Source organism: Myotis brandtii, unplaced genomic scaffold, assembly GCF_000412655.1.
Source record: "Myotis brandtii unplaced genomic scaffold, ASM41265v1 scaffold38, whole genome shotgun sequence".
NCBI classification, from domain to species: domain Eukaryota; kingdom Metazoa; phylum Chordata; class Mammalia; order Chiroptera; family Vespertilionidae; genus Myotis; species Myotis brandtii.
The window spans coordinates 4,769,947-4,789,964 of NW_005364596.1; the positions used below are offsets into that span (position 1 = coordinate 4,769,947).

General features: G+C 40.4%; 1 protein-coding gene across 1 annotated transcript in view; it reads left to right on the forward strand.

Moving 5' to 3' along the window:
• Positions 1-17,699, forward strand: part of TBCK (TBC1 domain containing kinase) — a 178,533-nt gene extending 160,834 nt beyond the window's left edge. The window contains exon 25 of the mRNA XM_005872443.2: positions 15,778-17,699. Within this exon, the coding sequence (XP_005872505.1) occupies positions 15,778-15,888 (111 nt within the window). The 3' untranslated portion in view covers positions 15,889-17,699. The remainder of the gene's footprint in view (positions 1-15,777) is intronic.
• The last annotated feature ends 2,319 nt before the right edge of the window (positions 17,700-20,018 follow it).

Here is a 20,018-nt window from a genome sequence, read left to right on the forward strand (position 1 = left end):
TTACATCTTCTGTAAAGACCTAATAAAAGAGCTAGACTGAAAATCCAACAAATGAAAATATTAAATAAAATAGACCATAACTCAATAAGAGGAAAAGGCTCTCAATGTTGAATTAAACAAGTAGCAAAATATCATTGAACAACTGCAAGAAGGAATGAATAACCCACTTGTCTAGAATATGATGCTATTATAATCACCTATTTGACATGCAAATTAAGACCAGTGTCTTCTGTAATACAGATGTGAAGGAATTACTCTACAATGATCAGATGTATTGGATATATTGTCTAAAATCGCATAGAAGACAACAAATCTGAGAAATACTGCTTATTCATGTACCTTAATAATTATAATCAAAAGATACATGATGCCGTTTTAATTATGTATTCATTAACTATTTCCTGTAATTACAATTGATTAGCCATTTAGTGCTATTACATGGTTTCTTTACAATTACCACTTCATAAATCTTTTGTATTTGGCCTAGCTTCCACATCATCATATATAATAAAAGCCTAATATGCTAAGTGTCCGGTCGTTTGGTTGGCCATTCAACCAATCAAAGCGTAATATGCTAATGATATGCTAAGGCCACTCAACTGCTTGCTGTGACGTGCACTGACCACCAGGGAGCAGACACTTCAACTGGTAGGTTAGCTTGCTGTTGGGGTCCTGACAATCGGGACTGAGCGAGAAGGGCCGGACATGCCCTGGAGCCCTCCCGCAGTCCCACCCTGGCTGTCCAACCTCCCCGGCCCTGATCGTGCATCAGTGGGGTTCCTAGGCCTGGCCTGCACCCTCGCAATCTGGGACCCCTCAGGGGATGTTGGAAAGCCGGTTTCAGCCCAGTGGCAGAATTAACGGTTGCTATGATGCACACTGGCCACCAGGGGGAAGACACTCAATGTAGGAGCTACCCCCTGGTGGTCAGTGCGCTCCCACAGGGGGAGCGCTGCTCAGCCAGAAGCCAGGCTCACAGCTGGCCAGTGCAGCAGCAGTGGCTGGAGCCCCTCCCACCTCCGTGGCAGCACTAAGGATATCCGACAGACCTAAGCCGTTAGTCAGACATCCCCTGAGGGCTCCTGGACTTCGAAAGGGTACATGCCAAAGGTACTGAGGGACTCCCCACCCCCAAGTGCACGAATTTCATGCACCGGGCCTCTTGTTAAATATAACAGAAAACCTTTAGAATCTGCTATTTCTTATTGAGAGAAAACATTGTTTTTCCCCAGGAAAGGGCAAAAAAGGAGGACTACAAAGATTTCAGTTTAACTACGGTCTCATGTAGATTCTTCTCTATGCCATAATTAAATCCTATTAAAGAGCACTTGTCAGTTAACCTTTAATTCACATTACCCAACAGGTTAAATCAGCGGTTCTCAACCTGTGGGTCGCGACCCCCTTGGCGGTCAAACAACCCTTTCACAGGGTTGCCTAAGACCATCTTGCATATCAGATAATTACATTACAATTCATAACAGTAGCAACATTACAGTTATGAAGTAGCAACGAAAATAATTTTATGGTTGGGTCACAACATAAGGAATTGTATTTAAAGGGCCAGAAGGTTGAGAACCACTGGGTTAAATAAAGCAGTGAGTTATTAGATAATAAAGCATATTCAGATATTTTGTGAATAACGTTATGTCAGTATCAAGAAAAGTCAGATAGTCCCATGCAGGTGAAGTGGAGGCCCAAGTGCTAATGCTCCAAGCGGGGATCAGGTTTTGTGCCGATCCTTGCTGCTGCCTGGCCAAATTTAACTTAACAAGGCAAACAAATATAGACTGCACCTGTTGGTAGGGTTGATGGGAGTAGGAAGACCTCTGTGTCAAAACAAGAGTAAAGCCAATTCAAGATTTGTGTCACATTTTAAATGGAAAATATGGCAAGGACTCATTCTTGTCTCGTTGATTTTTTAAAACTCAAATGAGAAACTGCATCTTCAATGGTTAAACTAGCATTAGATTCCCTGGGTATAGAGGGAAAACATGCCAGTATGGTATGTACAGAAAGCCCCATAAAAGATACTTCTTACAAAACTGAAATGTGCTGAATTAATCTAGCCAGTATCTAAATGTGAGTAAGGCAATATTTTCTTGGCTTGACAAAACACCATCATGAACCCACCTCCTTCCTAGAAGTAAATTATGTTTAGCAAGAACGATAACTTAGCACGATGGCATACTTTAATGTGGTATTGGGTTATGTTTTCTCCCCCATGGGATCCATCTCTGGAGCCAGTGATAGGTCTCAGACTGAAATAGCCAACAACATGGACCAGAACAGAATGAAACTCCAATTGGTGTTTCTCTACCTTTAGTGAGTCTTTAAGAAAAAACCATAAACATCATATTGCTGTGTTGGTCACAGAAACTCACAAGACTTGAAAAATAATTGCTCTCTATATAAGATTATATTTTGTGGTTATCTGACCACTAAGATTTCTTCCCTGCTTGTGCTTGTCTTGTCAATCCTTTGGGAAATATTTGGCACAGCTGATTTTACCCTTAAAATGTTATATTCATGCCCTAACTGGTTTGGCTCAGTGGGTAGAGCGTCGGCTTGCGGACTGAAGAGTCCCAGGTTCGATTCCAGTCAAAGGCATGTGCCTTGGTTGCGGGCACATCCCCAGTGGGGGGTGTGCAGAGGGCAGCTGATCGATGTTTCTCTCTCATCGATGTTTCGGACTCTCTATCCCTCTCCCTTCCTCTCTGTAAAAAAAAAAAAAAAAAAAAAAATCAATAAAATATATTTTTAAAAAATGTTATATTCGTGGCATTATATCAACACTTTTTTGTCATCGAAAGAAATAGTCATCTGAGAAGATAAAAGCCGATGGCAAGTAATGTCATGTGTGTTATTATTCTTTCCTTCAAAACAAAATGAAGCAACCCCTCCCCTCCCCCCTGAAAAAAAAGAAAAGAACAAAACATATATTTCTGATTAACATTTGATTCCAAAACCTAGATAAGAGAAAGATTTTGTGGAGATTCTGTGACTAAACAGTGTGAGTGGCTGGTGCTTTCTACACATGGCAAGTAAGGATTAAATTTAAAATATGGCACCCTAGTCAGTTTGGCTCAGTGGATAGAGCCTCGGCCTGAGGACTGAAGGGGCCTGGGTTCAGTTCCTATCTAGGGCACATGCCAGGGTTGCAGGCTCAATCCCCAGTAGGGGGCATGCAGGAGGCAGCTAATCAATGATTCTTTTTCATCATTGATGTTTCTATCTTTCTCTCCCTCTCCCTTCCTCTCTAAAATCAATAAAAATATATTTAAAAAAATTTTAATATGGCATCGTTTTTAACTGAAAATATTCAGATTTATAGTAAGTAAAGCATGCCTTTGAAGCTATTTTTAAAAATAAGATAATAGTCCAATTGTGTTCCTTTACACTCCTCTAGGGGCCAAGGTAATTTGGTCTTTGGATTTTAGGTTGGAAGTTGTTTGTACAGCATAATATGAGGCTTCCACCTTCCCGTCCCACCCCATTACTTCCTGAATCCCTTAACCAAGCTAAACCAAGTTTTATGATCTTGTGATGATCACTGATAGCCCTTACCATTGCCGGTCCTTTTTTCTCTCTCTAGCCCTGTCTGCTTTCTCTCTTTGCTCAAGCTCTTCCTCTAGCCTTTGGTCCCGAGCATCGGAGATGATCCTACTCCAGTATGTGCTCAAAGGGGACCAAGTGACTCTGAAAACCAATCAAGCGTATGTGTTGTCTCTACAGTAAACTTCCCTGGCTCCAGATAGTATCTACCTAGTTCTTCAGATTAATGTGATATTTTTAAGCCACTTTGTGTGAGATCTTTTACCTGTCAGAAAATGTATTAGGCCTCTTTATGATTGTACCTTCTGCATTTTGATAAAGAATGGGAAGTGAATCTCCTTTATGAGTTCCAAATATGCAAGGAATTCTTTCTCCCTCTTGTTAGACCTATAATCACTGGCTATGGTTAAACTTGGCTTTCTGCCCTAACCGGTTTGGCTCAGTGGATAGAGCGTTGGCCTGTGGACTGAAGGGTCCCAGTTCGATTCCAGTCAAGGGCATGTACCTTGGTTGCAGGCATATCCCCAGTAGGGGGTGTGCAGGAGGCAGCTGATCATTGTTTCTCTCTCATCGATGTTTCTAGCTCTCTATCCCTCTCCCTTCCTCTCTGTAAAAAATCAATAAAATATATTTTTAAAAAAACTTGGCTTTCTTCCTGACTTTTTCCTTGTCTTCTTGTCAGCAAATATTTTGGTCTGTGGATTTATGTCAGATTATAAGGAAACAATTTACATATTAATGCAATTTGAGCACACTAGATATCCCATGAGGCTTTACAGTAAAAATTATCCTGTATAACGGCATTTGTTAAGAAAGGGAGGATAACTTTTAAAAGACCCATAGATTAAAATAAAAGTTGCCCCGTAGGTCCCTATTCACATAGTGTTCAAATGTTATGTGAATAAAAAGCAAGGTAGGAGTTGTAGTAAAGAGGACTTTAAAACACCTAATCCTGATTTTGGTTGTCTGTTTGTTAACATGTTTACTAGATTTATTTTGTGTACAAAGCAGTTTTTCAAAAGACAGAGGGAGCTCATTTCCCTGGAGAAACTGCCAAGTCATCATCTGAATTCTGTGGTCTCTGGCACCTATATTCATGACCCATCAGAGGATGAAAGTTATGTTGTTTTATTATATGTTATTCTACACACCCACCCTGCCCTCCACAGCCCACCATTTAATTAATTGCTCCTTACCGCAGGAATGTTTGTGGCTAAATAAAAACTAACCATAGTCGCCCTCCTGCTTGACCCTACAGAGGTTGGAAGTTGGCTGTGATCCATCATAGCCGTAACTGTTTTGAATCTGAATTTTTATTGTATACATTCTTTTCAGAGCATAGTATACTGTATGGAATATGACTAGTGGCTTGGATGTAGTATGGGTTTACTGTTCTCTGTTGTCTAGTGTAAACAGAGGTTAAAGAATGATTGTTGCTGAAATTCTATAGCCTCAAATATCACAGATCAAAGGAAAATGTACAGATCAAAGGAAAATGTCCTGACCCACAATGGCGTTAGATGATGGAATTTTATCAGAAGAGGCTTATTCTCTACTGTGAGCCAGTGTACTTTTTTTATTAGAACAAATTTTGTCACATCTAAAAATGTTTTCTCTTATTTTTTTAAATATGAACTTTAAAAAATTTCCAGGCAGCCTTTCCTGGGAGGACTGTTTGACAGCATAACCTATTGATAAACACTAATCTGTAAATCTACAGGAAGATTCCAATGCCTAGACACTAGGTCACAATCAACTATCATAAATTTTAAAATTAAATGAATTAGTATAGAGGAAATTTTTTTTAACCTAGAGTTTATCATGAGTTTTAGAAGGTCTTTGATCTAATTGAAATTATATGTAAAGTGTTGTACATATTTGTCTTTTATTGAGAGAATACATCTTTAGCTTTCATCTGATTACCAGAAGTATATGTGACCCAGTAAATGGTAAGAGTCACGTATAAATTACTGTTCCATTAAAAACAGTTCACATGAACAATGATTTGTCCCCATTGCAGACAAATCTCCCTCTTAAGTTTGAATCTATGTACTTGCAAGGTGTAAATGGCTTTCCTGTTCAAGAATTAATTGGGGGACAAAGAGAGGAAGAAAAGAAACTAGTTGATAGTGAGTATTTACTCTGAGTCAAGCATTTAAACATATGATATCTAATTCAATCCACCCCAAAATGCTTTAAGTGCACCACTGAAGTGGAGTAATATTGCGCATTTAACAGGTAGAGAAACTAAGGCCAAAAAGCTAATAAGTGACTTACCCACAGCTAACCAGTGACAGAACCCTGATTCAAACTCTGTGCTAACTACAAAATTCCTCCACTTTCCTCCTACCACCCAGGCTGTTTGAGTGAAACAGTGAATTCTCTCACCCTCCTGACTAATGGCAACAAATTATATGAAAATTATTGTTTGTCTTATCACCCTGTTAGTTAGGTATGAAATTCTCTCATCCCCTGCACCCACTGTCTTTACTCAAGTCACCAGTATCTCCTGCCTGACTTGCTGCAGCTTTACATTGTCCCTGCCTGCAGTCCCCTTCCCTCCTCCAGCTGTATTCTACAACCAGAGTGAACGTTTTGAAAGTAAATATAAGCATTGTCAAAATGCCTCTGTGAATTCCCATTGCCTCCAAAATAAAATCCAAACCCTAATCATGGTTTCTGGGTTCTTTGTGATCCGGACTCGGCTTTGTTTTCCATCCCTCCCTGCTTCCCTCACCCTCTAGATTCCAGCCATAATGAACTGCTTGCAGTTTAGTATGTGTAGTTTTTGTTTTGTTTTGTTTTGTTTTGTTTTGTTTTGTTTTGTTTTGTTTTGTACTGCTCTCTCTATTTGGAGCATTCTTCCCACTTCGGTTCAACTGGGTAACTCTTGTTTGTCTTGAAAGGCTGTTTATTTAGCATTTCTTCATGGAACTCTTTCTTAGTTCCTCAAGCCTGGAACTAAGTACCCTTCCCAAGTGCTCATAGAAAACCTTTTACTTACTCGTATAATGTCAGTGGGACCACTATCATATGTAGAGTTTCTCTGTACGTTAGTAAAAAACCCATCCTCCCTTTAAGAACAAGAGCACCATGTAAGAGCACAATGCTTGGAGAGAGGATGGGCTACATTTCATGCTCCACTTACCCCTTTTCCAGGTTCTCTCATGCGGAGACAATCTGCACAGCCATAATGGTGGTTCTATGTAGCATTTATCAAATGGCATTGTAATTGCCTGTCGACTAGTCTGCTTCTCCCACTAAACTCCAGGCTCACGAAGGATGGGGATTATGTTGCATTCATTGTTATACCCCCCAAACCCTAGCATAGAGCCTTTCAAATAGTAAGCACTCAATAAATATTTGATGGTTTAATAAATGACTAAGTTCATGAATAAACACATGAAAATAGTAGTTTGTGGTCAAATAGCATTTGCAGAAATTGGTAAAAAGAGGAAGACAAAAGAAAAATACACTGAAATCAACTACTAATTTAATTCAAGGCAGCAAACACTGATTGTCTACATGATGGAAACTGTTATGAGGAAACAGAAATGAGAAGGACATAGTCCTTTGCCCACAGTAAACTTTCAATCTAATTAATAAGATAAGACATGTACACAACTGATTAAAACTCAAAGCAGAATGTGTCATGTGCTATAAGAAATTTATAAAGTTCTAGAAAATCATTGAGAAGAAGAAAATTTTCCAGTTAAATGAGGATTCCTAAAGCTTCATAGAGAAGGTGATGACAGACCTAACCTTTGAATTATGGGTAGAATTTCTGTGAGGAAAAGTGTTGGGACAAGGACCAAAGTGAGGAGGGAGCATTCCAGGCAAAGGAAAGAGCACAGACTGCAGGTAAGGCTGTTTCCAGGTGGGTGGAGAGTCAGGTGATCGATGGCCTTGAATGCTGTGCTGAGGAGTTTACCGTTTCACAGTGGGGAGCTATTAAAGGTTTTTAAGAAGAAACATGACACAATCAGCTATATTTTAGAAAGTCACTTGAAAAATTACTTTTAAAGTGACTTCTCCCCCTTTTACCCTTGATCCCAGTGAAATAGGAATTTTCAAACACCAAAAACTAGAGATCAGTGTAAGAATTTCACTCTCCCTGTATTTCCAGTCTATTTCAATGCATGTTCTTCCTGATTCTACCTTTATGTTGATCTGTCACAAGCTTGCAATTTCCCACTATCTAAATAGTTTCTAAGCTCCCAGTGTTAGCAAACTCCGGTGGCTTCAGGGGAAAGATCTCAAAAGGGGTTTGCTGAGACTGACAGCCAAAGCTCTGCAACTTTTGAGAGGAGATTAGGGAAATGGCCTCACTGCTGTATCATGTGATTCAAGGCATCTGATCGCATCCTGGCACTATCCTCTCTTACCTTATTTGACACTAAAGGACACCCTTCTCATTAACCATTAATTTAAAGATAAATAAATGCACTTATTTAAATAAGCAATAGGTGAGTATAAGTCTGAAATAAAGAATTTCTCTTGTCCTCACAATGCAAAGAAACTTTAGATACTATTAGAAAGTTTCTTACTGAAACTTCCAGTAAGAGGTTTTAGGTACTACACATTGTTCTTTCAGACTGTAAATAAGCAAGGTGTTCCTTGGAAGGGACCCACAGGTCTTGACTCACTTTGCTTAAGGACAATAGCTCTAAGAAGGAAAAAACTCTGTATACAACAGTGACTGGGGTCTCAGGATCTCCTGTGGGTCTTTCCTAATGTAGGCAGCAAAGTGCAGGTAAACTAAAAGCATAAGAGCCACTTAACAGTAAGTGGTTCAAGAGTAATTAGGGTCTAAAATGGAGTAGGAGCTGGGGAATGGAAGAGACTAAATGGATCCAAGACAAATCACAGAGAGAATTGTGTGCCTATTGAATGTGGAGCCCCGTCAGGTGGATCAATTAGTTGGAGTGTCGTCCTGTGCACCATAAAGGTTGCAGGTTTGATAATTGATCAGGGCACATACTTAGGCTTCAGGTTCCATCATACGCGAAGCAAGGATGGATGTTTCTCTCTCACATGGATCTCTCTCTCTCTCTCTCTCTCTCTCTCTCTCTCTCTCCCTCATCCTGGCTCATAGGTTGACACACAACCACCGAGCCACACTGGCCAGGCAAGTGTTCTCTTTTGAAACTGTTAAATTTGAGAAGCTTATTAGAGGCCAAAGTCATAAATTTAAAGTCATCAATGTACAGATGGGACTTAAAGCCCATGGAACTAGATTAAATCACTTAGGGGGTGAATGTAGAGACAAAAAAGAAAAAGTCAGAAGACAAGGTGGAATTACCTGTTGTACTCCTTGTCACAAGTGCCTGTAGTAGGATGCAAGATGATTACTGACCTTGTGTTCACCTTCTTGCTTTAGCCCTGTGGCTGGTTTAACTTCTGTGAGTGAAGTAAGAAAGTAAGGCAGCCACTGTTTTATTACTATGGAAATGGTTTCACACCTTATGCCGGCAGTACTCTTTCCAGTGTTAATGAGGTGTAATTGTCACATAGGATTGTATATATTGAAGGTGTACAACTTTGTTTAGATATATGTATACATTATGAAGTGGTCACCACAGTCAAGCTAATTAACATGTTCATCACCTCACAGTTACTGTTTTCTTTCTTTTTTCTTAGTAGTTTTCAAGTATGCAATACAATATTATTATATTTGCTGTATGTAATAACTGCAGTCACCATGCTATATCTTAGATCTCCAGAACTTTTTCATCTTTCATAACTGAAACTTTGTACCCTTTCACCAACATCTGCCATCTCCTCCTCTTATTCCCTTGCTCCTGGCAACCACCATTCTGCTCTGCTTCTGTGAGTTAGACTATTTTTTATTCCATAAATTAGTGAAATCATGCAGTATTTATCTTTATAAATTTGGCTTATTTCACTTAGCATCATGTCCTCCAGGTTCATTCATATTGTCAAAAATGGCAGTATTTCCTTTTTTAAGTTGATAATGTTCCATTGTGGGGTGTGTGTGTGTGTGTGTGTGTGTGTGTGTGTATTATATTTTCTTTATCCATTGTCCATGATTGGACACTTAGGTTGTTTCCATGTTGGCAATTATGAGTAATTAATACTACAGTGAACAAGGAAGTGCAGATAGCTCTTCAAGATTCAGATTTTATTTCCTTTGGATATATGCCCACAAGTAGGATTGCTGGATCATATGGTAGTTCTATTTTTAATTTTTTGAGGAAACTCCATAGTGTTTTCCATAGTGGCTGCACCAGTTTACTTTTCCACCAACAGCACAGAGAGGTTCCTTTATGTAGTTTATTTAAGAAAATAATCTTAGGTAGTACTCTTAAGAAAATAAACCTCAACATTATTTTTAACTATATAATCAAGGGAAGAAATCAGTAAGTATTAGATAAATCATCCCTTCCTCTTTCCTACTAATTTTTGCCATAGTTCTTAAGTTTCTAATTGGAATCCCTGAGTTGGGAAGTTGAAATGATTAAAATCTTTATTAATGACCCCAGAAATCTCCTAAATACTCAGGACAAGACAGCACTTGAGTTATATTAACCCTAGGCCATACTGTTGTCTAGATGGAAAAATCACCTCATGTTCTATTTCTTATTTCAAATATGCTCATCTGAATTGGCTAGTCAACTCTTGAAAATAGATTCATGATCTGCATCTATTAGCCTAGCCCCGACCATACAGTGTGAGGAATAATTAATGTGCACCATGTTTTCAGTATCTCATAGGGTCAAGAGGACACATAAGCCTAATATAGCATCAGCTTCACATCCATAAAACCAAGACAATGCAATTACTTCAGCTGCTCGTCACAGGATAATTGCCAGTTGCCTCATTCAGTTCCATGCCCAACCAAAAGTGATCATTTCCGTATCCAAAATTTAGCATTATTTGAGGGGAAAGGAGTGGACAAAGTAAAATGGAAGAAAGAAAAAGACTTCTCAGATTAAGCTTCACCAGAGCGTTAGCAGACTCATGCCAGTTGTTCAGTCCCATTGTGATCTTAAAACTCACAAAGGCCAACGTTTCACATCAAGAAAATTAGCTGTCTTGCAACGTGCTCCTTGCAGAATCTTGCAGAGCCCGGTTTTCTTAGCTTCCTGCTTCTACCAAAACCTGAGTCCTAGGACACCCAGTGACAAACACGTTTCTGCTGTGTGCACCTCTCGGACCTCACCTGAAACGTGCAACTTTTCAGTAATTGGCCTTAACCTGCACTTCTCTGTGGCAGATCAAAATCCCTCTCCTTCACTCCTTCTCCTGCCACAGCAGAACTGGACTTCCTCTGGACAAACATACCAGCCTCTGAACAGAAAACAAGATGGAGTGGCACCACGGGAGCCTGCCACTTCCGAACAGTGCTGTTTTGAGGTGTGCCAGCCCCAACCCTAGAAATGAACACCAGTACCAGAGCCTGCCAACCAGAGGAATGACAGAAATGCACGAGTGCTGCCCTCCACCTGGGAGTACCACCCACAAGAAATGCAGCTGCCCCTGCAGTCTGTGATCCCAAATCCTATCCCAGCAAATAGCAGACCCACATGGGATGCTGCCCTCTGTCTCAGCTGGCTGTGCCTTTGGAAGAGCCCCATTCTCTCCACCTAGGATTGGTCTCACCAATTGCAGCCCTACGGACATTTAGCGTCTTTAGTGCAAAGTAACTTACTCTCCACACGGGACTGTACCTATAAAAATTGTAGTTTGAGGTCCCAGACACACCTGACCAGGAAATGGCTCCCATTATCCGATACAATGGTTTTCAATGCTGGCTACACAATAGAATCACCAGGAGGCTTTAAAAACAAACAACAACAACAAAAAAGAAACCTGGAGCTCCATCCTAAGGAACTGTTTATTACTTGTCTGGAGGGGGCAGAGTATCACTGTTTACTGAAAGCATCCTGACGATCCTGTGACTTCATAACCCCTGGTCCAGTGTGGTATCCCTAGGCTCATCATTTCCATTTGACCTAAGGCCTCTCCCAAAGCTGCAGCTTTGCAGTCCACACTAGGACTTAACCAGCCAGTCCTGTACCTGCAGGCTCACTCACTGATGCTGCCAAAGCCCTGCCTGATGGAGAGCAAATGGTGGACAGAAGCCTGAACTCCGCATGCCTGGTTCTCTGTCCCGCCATATCTTCTCCATGAGTAATGTGGCTTTCATTCACAAGATGGAAACCACCCCTGTACATTCACAGCCCTTTCTTCCTCCCTGACCTGTCAAGCTATAGCCACAGAGAGCATGACCTAATCACTGCACATGGCCACCACATCCAGGTCCCCATTCCCTTCAGGTGTCAATAATGAAAGAAGATGGAGAAGGGGGAACATCTCTGCTAATTCCTGTTGAATTCAGAAGTCCTGAACTGCTTCTGTAGTAGCCATCCATTCCACTTGATATTGCTTGTTACTCTCTCCTCCACTAAACTACAAGCACTGCAAAAACTGGAGCAGCGCCTGGTCCTTAGTAGGTGCTCCATGAATGTTTGCTTGATAGCTGAATGAGCAACTGAATGACTAGCTGGAGAGGAGCTGTTTCCATGATCAGAGTGGAAAAGATGAAGCGATGGCCTCACTGTTCGAGCCCATATGTAACACGGATCATTGGAACCACAAGCAGAGGGTCAGAGGAGCAGAACTCGCAATTTTCACCTGAAAACTCAACGTTTGTTGTTTTTCATTACTTGAGCACAGCCTTCCTTTATTCTTCAAGGCACCTAAACTTTTCTTACGTCTTTACACTCCGTTTCTGGTTTTCTTCTTACACCCACACAGCAGCGCCCTGCTTGCTCTGTCTGCCTGCTTTGCCTTCCCCACTTCCAGCTCCCTGCAGCCCATCCTCTGTCCTCCTCCCGGCAACAGGGGGAACTCTTCCCAGCTCTACAGTGTAGTTGAAGGGAGATTAGCTAAATGTGCAGTAAGTCCTTGCTTACTCCTTTTCCGACTTCTACAGTGTAGTGAAAGTGCTGAGCACTAAGACTGCTTATCCACAAGGCATTTTGAGTAATGGCATGTTTATCTTAGAATTCCACCCTAAATGGTGATTGTACTGACATAAGTGGGAGAGAGAAGCCAAGGTGCTTCAGTAATCATACGGTGCCAGAGGCTGTGCTGCCAGCACATGACTTGGGGCAGCTGAGCCTGGTGCCTCTGTCCTTAAGGACTGGGTTCAAGAGGAATATCGACAACAGGATGAAGAGCAGCTCACTCTAGGTAACTTGGTACCTTTTGAAATACTGTTGCATTCTTTCTGTTCGACGTTAATTACTATTAAGGATTCCCTCTGTGGCTGTAAAGAGTGTAGGATCTGAAATGTGAACAGCCATTTGAGTTTCTGCAAAGGCCCTGCAGAGAAAGATGGAGAAGATCAACGGGGTCAGCAGTATGGGGACCCATTGATGTGAGTTGTGTCGAAGATTGCTAAGATCCCAGTCCAGCAGCATCTATTCCACCTATATACTGATGCCTTTGTCCTTTTGGCTTAAGATAGTATTTTTCAAAATATTGTCCATGGACTACCTGTTTTAGAATAATATAGTGGTGTTCCTTAGAAATGAAACAAGACACCACATTCCTGAGCCCCAGATCAACAAAGCAGAGTCTCTGGGTGAGGTTTTGAACTTACCTTGACCAAACTGCTCAGCTCATCCTTTTGAACCATGAAGTCTAGACTGCTGGCTTGACTTACCAACTATTAAGTTTCAAATACTTCCAAAAAGCAATGGCACTATGAGCGGATATTGGTCATTTTTCTTGAAATATCTGAGATCAGGTTATGATAAAGTAATTGAAAAGAGTGTGAGGATACAAATATCTAAGGGAAGAACTAGGACACCACCAAGGAGGGAATAAGGAGAGAATGGCCAGAGAGCCCTTTGCGTTATCCTTTTGTGCCAGGTTATACATCATTGGTCATAGTTTAATTCAGTTCCAAGAGCGCATATTGAGTCCTATGTGCCTGGCACTAGGGATAAAGAGAAACAGAACAGATTCACAATCCTAGGGGAGTGTACAGTTTGGGAAAGGAAGCAGGCCCAGAGGGCTGAGAAGAAGGGCTCCTAGGAAATAAGAAGAAGTTAGGTTCACCGACACAGCTCCTAGGGCAATGGAAACTAAAGAGAAAATAAACAAATGGGACTACATCAAAATAAAAAGCTCTTGCACAGCAAAAGAAACCATCAACAAAACAACAAGAAAGCCCAATGCATGGGAGGACATATTTGCCAATGCTATCTCTGATAAGGGTTTAATCTCCAACATTTACAGGGAACTCATACAACTTAAAAGGAAGATAAACAATCCAATCAAAAAATGGGCAACGGACCAAAGTAGATACTTTTCAAAAGAGGACATACAGAAAGCCAAGAGACATATGAAATCATGTTTAAAGTCACTAATTATCCAAGAGATGCAAGTCAAAATGACAGTGAGGTACCATCTCACACCTGTCAGAATGGCTATCATCAACAAACGACAAGTACTGGCAAGGATGTGGAGTAAAAGGAACCCTCATACATTGCTGATGGAAATGCAGACTGGTGCAGCCACTGTGGAGAACAGTATGGAGTTTCCTCAAAAAACTAAAAATGGAACTCCCATTTGACCCAGTGATCCCACTTCTAGGAATATATCCCAAGAAACTAGAAACACCAATCAGAAAGGATATATGCACCCCTATGTTCATAGCAGCACAATTTACCATAGCTAAGATTTGGAAACAGCCTAAGTGCCCATCAGCAGATGAGTGGATTAAAAAATTCTGGTACATCTACACAATGGAATGCTACACTGCTGTGAAAAGGAAGGAATTCTTACCATTTGCAACATCATGGATGGGCCTGGAGAGCATTATGCTAAGCGAAATAAGTCAGTTGGAGAAAGATAAATATCACATGATCTCACTCATTGGTAGAATATAATGAACAACATAAACTGAACAGATCCAGAGACAGAGAAGCATCGATCAGACCTCAAACCTCAGAGGGAAGTCAGGGGAGGGAGGGGGAAGGGGGAGAGATCAACCAAAGGACTTATATGCATGCATAATAGTATAAGTATAACCAATGGACACAGACACCAGGGGGGGGAGGGCATGGGGGGGGGATGAAGGGATAAGGACACATGTAATACTTTAATCAATAAAGAAAATATTTTTTTTAAAAAAAGGAAGAAGTTAGACAGGTGAGGGTGGGGGAGCTTTTGAGAAGGAAATAAAGTGGGGGCGGCGGGGGGGGAAGGAGCTGGTAGGAAATGGAGCATGTTCCCAACAGAGGGTGACCTGCACAACCAAAGGTATAAGGAATGGAGAAAAATAATCATGATCCTGGGTAGGTGGACACGGGACAGATCAAGGAGACATGTGGAAGTCCTTTTTTTGCTAGACATCTAGAAGACTTCTTGGATCAGTCCTTCAAATTCATTCAAACTTATGGTCTCAAACTGTTTATTACAGTTGCTCCAAAAACATATTACAACCAGTTTATAGGTCCTCTCTGGGACATTGTGTGTGGGATTTCCATAACTAACAAGTTGACAATAATATAAAAAATTATTTAATATAACCCTGACCAAGTGGCTCAGTTAGTTAAAACATCGTCCCATATACCAAAAGGTTGCAGGTTCTATTCCCAGTCAAGACACATATCTAGGTTGTGGGTTCAATACCTGGTTGGGTTGTGTATGAGAGGCAAGCAATCAATGTTTCTCTAACATTGATCTCTCTCTCGCTCTCTCTCGCTCTCTCTCTCTCTGTCTCTTCCTCCCCCCCCACCTTCCTCTCTTTCTAAAAATCAATAAAAACATATCCTTGGGTGAGGATTAAAAAATGTTCAATATAGATTTGAGAATTTTTTAACTATCATTGGAAACATACATGAAAAATAGAAATATTAATCACCTCTCGAGAGGGAGATTGAAAACAGAGGTAGGAGAAATTTACCTCTCACTATATACCCTTTTAGACTGTTTGAATTGTTTACATGTATATTCATTGCCTATCCAAACAAGTTTAAAAGAGAACTAAAGAAACACATTTATTTCATAGCATAAAGAAGTATGTGTCAACATGTGAGTAATTTAATTTCTATTTAAAGCCAAATTAATGTTACCACAGTGACAGCAATAGTATCTTTAGTTTTGTTTTTCGTAGCTTAAGAAAAAAATGGGATTGGGCAAATACAAATGTTTATATTCTCTATAAAACTGGCTTCTTTTTTCCAGTTTGCAGCACATCTTGTGAAGATGAAATATCCAAGAGTCTGTATTCTAGATGGTGGCATTAATAAGATCAAGCCAACAGGCCTCCTCACCGTGCCCTCTCCTCAAATCTGAAGAACCAGGAGGATGACTGTCAAAAGGACAGAGAGGCATCAGCTCCCAGCAGCGCAGCTCCTCACAGCCTTACCGCGCGAAGACAGAACTAGGCTTCGGAGTGTTACATTTCCATACAGTGTTGTCATGAGACTTTTTTTTTAATCTCATGACCCAAATGTTCAACTACCCAGCAACAAACTTGACTGCACATGTGTTGTTGAAAGAATTTTCTTAACAGTGAAATCTGATCATGTATTTTTAGCACATTGCGACAATAAGCCAGAATTCAGCTGACAAGGCAGACGTAGCATTATCAAGAAATCTTACTTGCACTAAAAAAAGCTGTCTTCCATTGCACTGAACAGACAGCCCTAACAAAGGCATTTAGAAATATAGATTGAATGTGAGCTGAAATCATCGTTCCATGGTAATGAAAAGTGAAAGGCTATTCATAATGCATTCCTTATAAGTAAATGCTACATTTCTAACTCATTTTTGGCCCAGACAAGTTGTGTGTGTGTGTGTGTGTGTGTGTGTGTGTGTGTGTGTGTTTAGAGGAAGAAGAATTTACTCATTGAAAAAAGTAATAATAGTCTTACAGAAATGTGAAACCATTCAAATTAGATAGAATATTTGTTCAGCTTCTGTAGCAGAGAAACCCCAAATAAGAGTGACTTAAACAAACTAGAACTTTCTTTCCATCTCACTTTGTCAGTCTAGGGACAGTATGTTTTTTCATAATAACTAAGAACTCAGGTGTCTTACTGTTTTACCACCCCCAACACACTGTTTCCATCTCATGGATCAATATGGCTGCTCAACTCTCACCATCACATCTGCAATTCAGAAGGAAGAAAGGAAGGAAAGAAGTTTGGAGGGGAGAAAGAAGGAAGGAAGAAAAGATGAAAGAGAAGAGAGAATATGCTTCTTCTCTAAGGACAAAAAAAACAGAAGTTGCACATATGATTTCCATTTACATACCATTGGCCAGAACTTAAATATATGGCCACACCTAGCTATAAGGAAAACTAGGAGTATAGCCTTTGGCTGAGTGGCCATTTACCCAGCTTAAAAGAAAAAAAAAATCTGATAAAAGGAGGTCACATATTGAAGAACATCTAGCAGCCTCTGCCACATTATTCTAAAAATTAACTACTATACTTCACTGAATCATAAACATACCACAATTTTATGTACCATGAAGGAAGAAAAATGCAGCCAAATAAACTGTGACACAGCATCCTATATAATAAAAGCCTAATATGCAAATTGCCCCCTAGACTGGGAGTTCAACCAGGGGTTGGGGCTGGCTGACCAACTGTGGGAAGGGAAGCCTTGGCTGGTAGCGGCAGTAGGCAGCCAGGTGAAGGGAGGCCCCAGCCAGCAGCCAGCAGCTGCTAGGGACCCTAGCCATGCATGAATTTTGTGCACTGGGCCTCTAGTCAATTATAAGATGCATCCCCATTTCAAAAATGTGAAAAATATGCATCTTAGCATTATTGAAATAGAGTATATCTATGACTATCTTCAATTTTATTTTAACTAAAACATGTTCTTTCATCTTTAACTTATGTTCCTCTGTAGTGTTAGGACTACCTAGGAAGAACATTTTAATAAGAGCCTCAATTCAACTTTCTGGGCTATGGTTTTATTGTTGCTGTTTGTGTTGAGTTTTTGTATCTATTTTTTTTATTGAGATAATTTACATACCATAAAATTCACTTTTTAAAATGTACAATTCAGCATTTTTTCGTATGTTCACAAAATTGTGTAATCATCAAATTTCAGAACATTTTCATCACCCCAATAAAGAAACCCTGTACCTGTTAGCAATCGTTCCCCCTTAATCCTTTCCAAGGTCTTTCATTTAATTGTATATAGAGTGTGATTGATTTCTAACTAACTTTATTCTTGCATGTGGGTATCAAGTTGTCCCATGGGCCAGTACATTTTGTTTGTTTTTCTCAATTAAATTATAGTAATTCACCAAATATGTTTGGATACATACTATGTGCAAGACACTGACATAACTAATAATTATATTATTCTGAGATACCCTACATTATATACAAAAAAAATTGTAAGAATAAACAAGAAAACAAAAGTTTGCCACAATTTCTCTAACATCATTTTTGGACTGTCATCTTCCCTGGTTAGAGAAGTATTAAATTCTCCTATCCTTTCCTTCAATCTTGGATGACTTCTGTGACTTCATGGTCATAATGCAGCACTGGTGACCATTTGGAAAGAGGGTCTGAGTCCTAACTTAGCCTTACTGGAAAGCAGAGAAGGATGGATGGGTGGGAATTTGGATTAAATAGATGGTAGGTAGTGGGAGAGGATAAAGACCTAGTGCTGGAGGAGAGTTGTGTGAGAAGATAATAGTAGCTAACCTTCATCACAATTTTGCATTTATTCTTTCTTAAAACTTGATACATGCTGAAAAAAATGGAAGGTTACTAAACATTCAAGTTATAAATAACATTTAATGTTCTCAACAGTAAAAAATGAAATAGCATAAAATCACTGCCAGGTGTACATACAGAGCATGGTATTCAATAACAGATGGTTTCAACAATAGTGACCTCAACAACTATTTGTTGAAATAAACTGTATAAACCACAATTTATAGAGGTACTTGTAATTATATTATTGACTTCTACATTATCACTGTCAGCACTGTTTTTTGTTGTTGTTGTTTTCTGGCATCAGCAGTCTCTTCCTTCTTCCTGGAATGCCCTTAAGACCTCTACTGGCCCCATAGACACACACACACACACACACACACACACACACACACACACACACACACACACACACACACACACACTGTCTCTCTCTTCATAATTCTACATCAGTAACATCTCCTCTAGGCTCTGACTTTCCCATGCTAGCCTAAGAGCCTCCAATCTGTCAAAGTATCTCATTTATCCTTGTAATAATAGACTTATTACATCATTTTGCAATTATCTGTTCACATTTGGGCCTGATATTAAAATATGAGCTCCCTTAATGTCAGAGACCATAATGTACAACTCTTGTTTTTCACCAACCCATTGCACTGGAGATGCTTGATAAATATAAAATTGAATTGAATGGAATCTCCAGCGTAGGGATTTTAGGATCTCTTATGGATAGAAAAATATTAAAACAACCCAGGTAATTTTTTTCAAGTGTCAAACTTACCTGGTACCTGATGAAGAAAAATAAATTAAAACTCAATTCACTGAGTGAAGAAAGGATCTCTAATGTACCACCCAGCTCTAAAATGTTATAATCCCAGACGTTGGAACAAATAACTTCCAGCAACAGGGTAGGCTAAGCTAGAGGCATCCCTTTTCCAAAACACAGAAATTCTAGACTAAAAAAGAATATTAAAAGTCTTTAATACTTTACCAAAGTTGAAAAAAAAAGAAATTCTTTGATGTGAGATAAAAAGAGGAACTGACACACTATCTGGCCCATAGGATATCAGATCTATATAATAAAAGCCTAAGTGACCTTTATGGTGGAACAACTGGAATGACCTGTTACTATGATGTGCACTGACCACCAGGAGGCAGATGCTTAGCGCAGGAGCTGCCTGCTGGTGGTCAGTGCGCTCCCACAGGGGAAGCACCACTCAACCAGAAGCCCAGCTCATGGCTGGCGAGTGCAGCAGCAGTGGTGGGAGCCTCTCCCCCTCTGCGGCAGCACTAAGCGGTAAGTAGCAAAGGGTCCCGGACTGGGAGAGGGTGCAGGCCAGGCTGAGGGAATCCCCCTCACCCCCCCACTCAGTGTAGGAATTTCATGCACCAGGCTTCTAGTCTAATCTAATAAAAGAGAAACATGAAATTGACAGTACCTTTGCTACACCCAAAGCCACACCCACCAACCAATCAGAGCGACTATATGCAAATTAACCCAACCAAGATGGCGGCCGGCAGCCACGGAGCTGGAGCAAGCAGGAGGCTTGGTTGCACCGGCGATGGAGGAAGCCAAGCTTCCTGCCTGCTCTGGCCGGCTGTGGCCTCTGCAAAAGGCAACAAAGTTTCAATTATAGAAGATAAATAAATCCCAGATACCTGCTTCCAGCCAGCCTCCACTGGGAGCTTGGGTGGCTGGGGGCTGTGGCCAGCCTGCAAACAGCCATCAGCCCCTCACCCAGG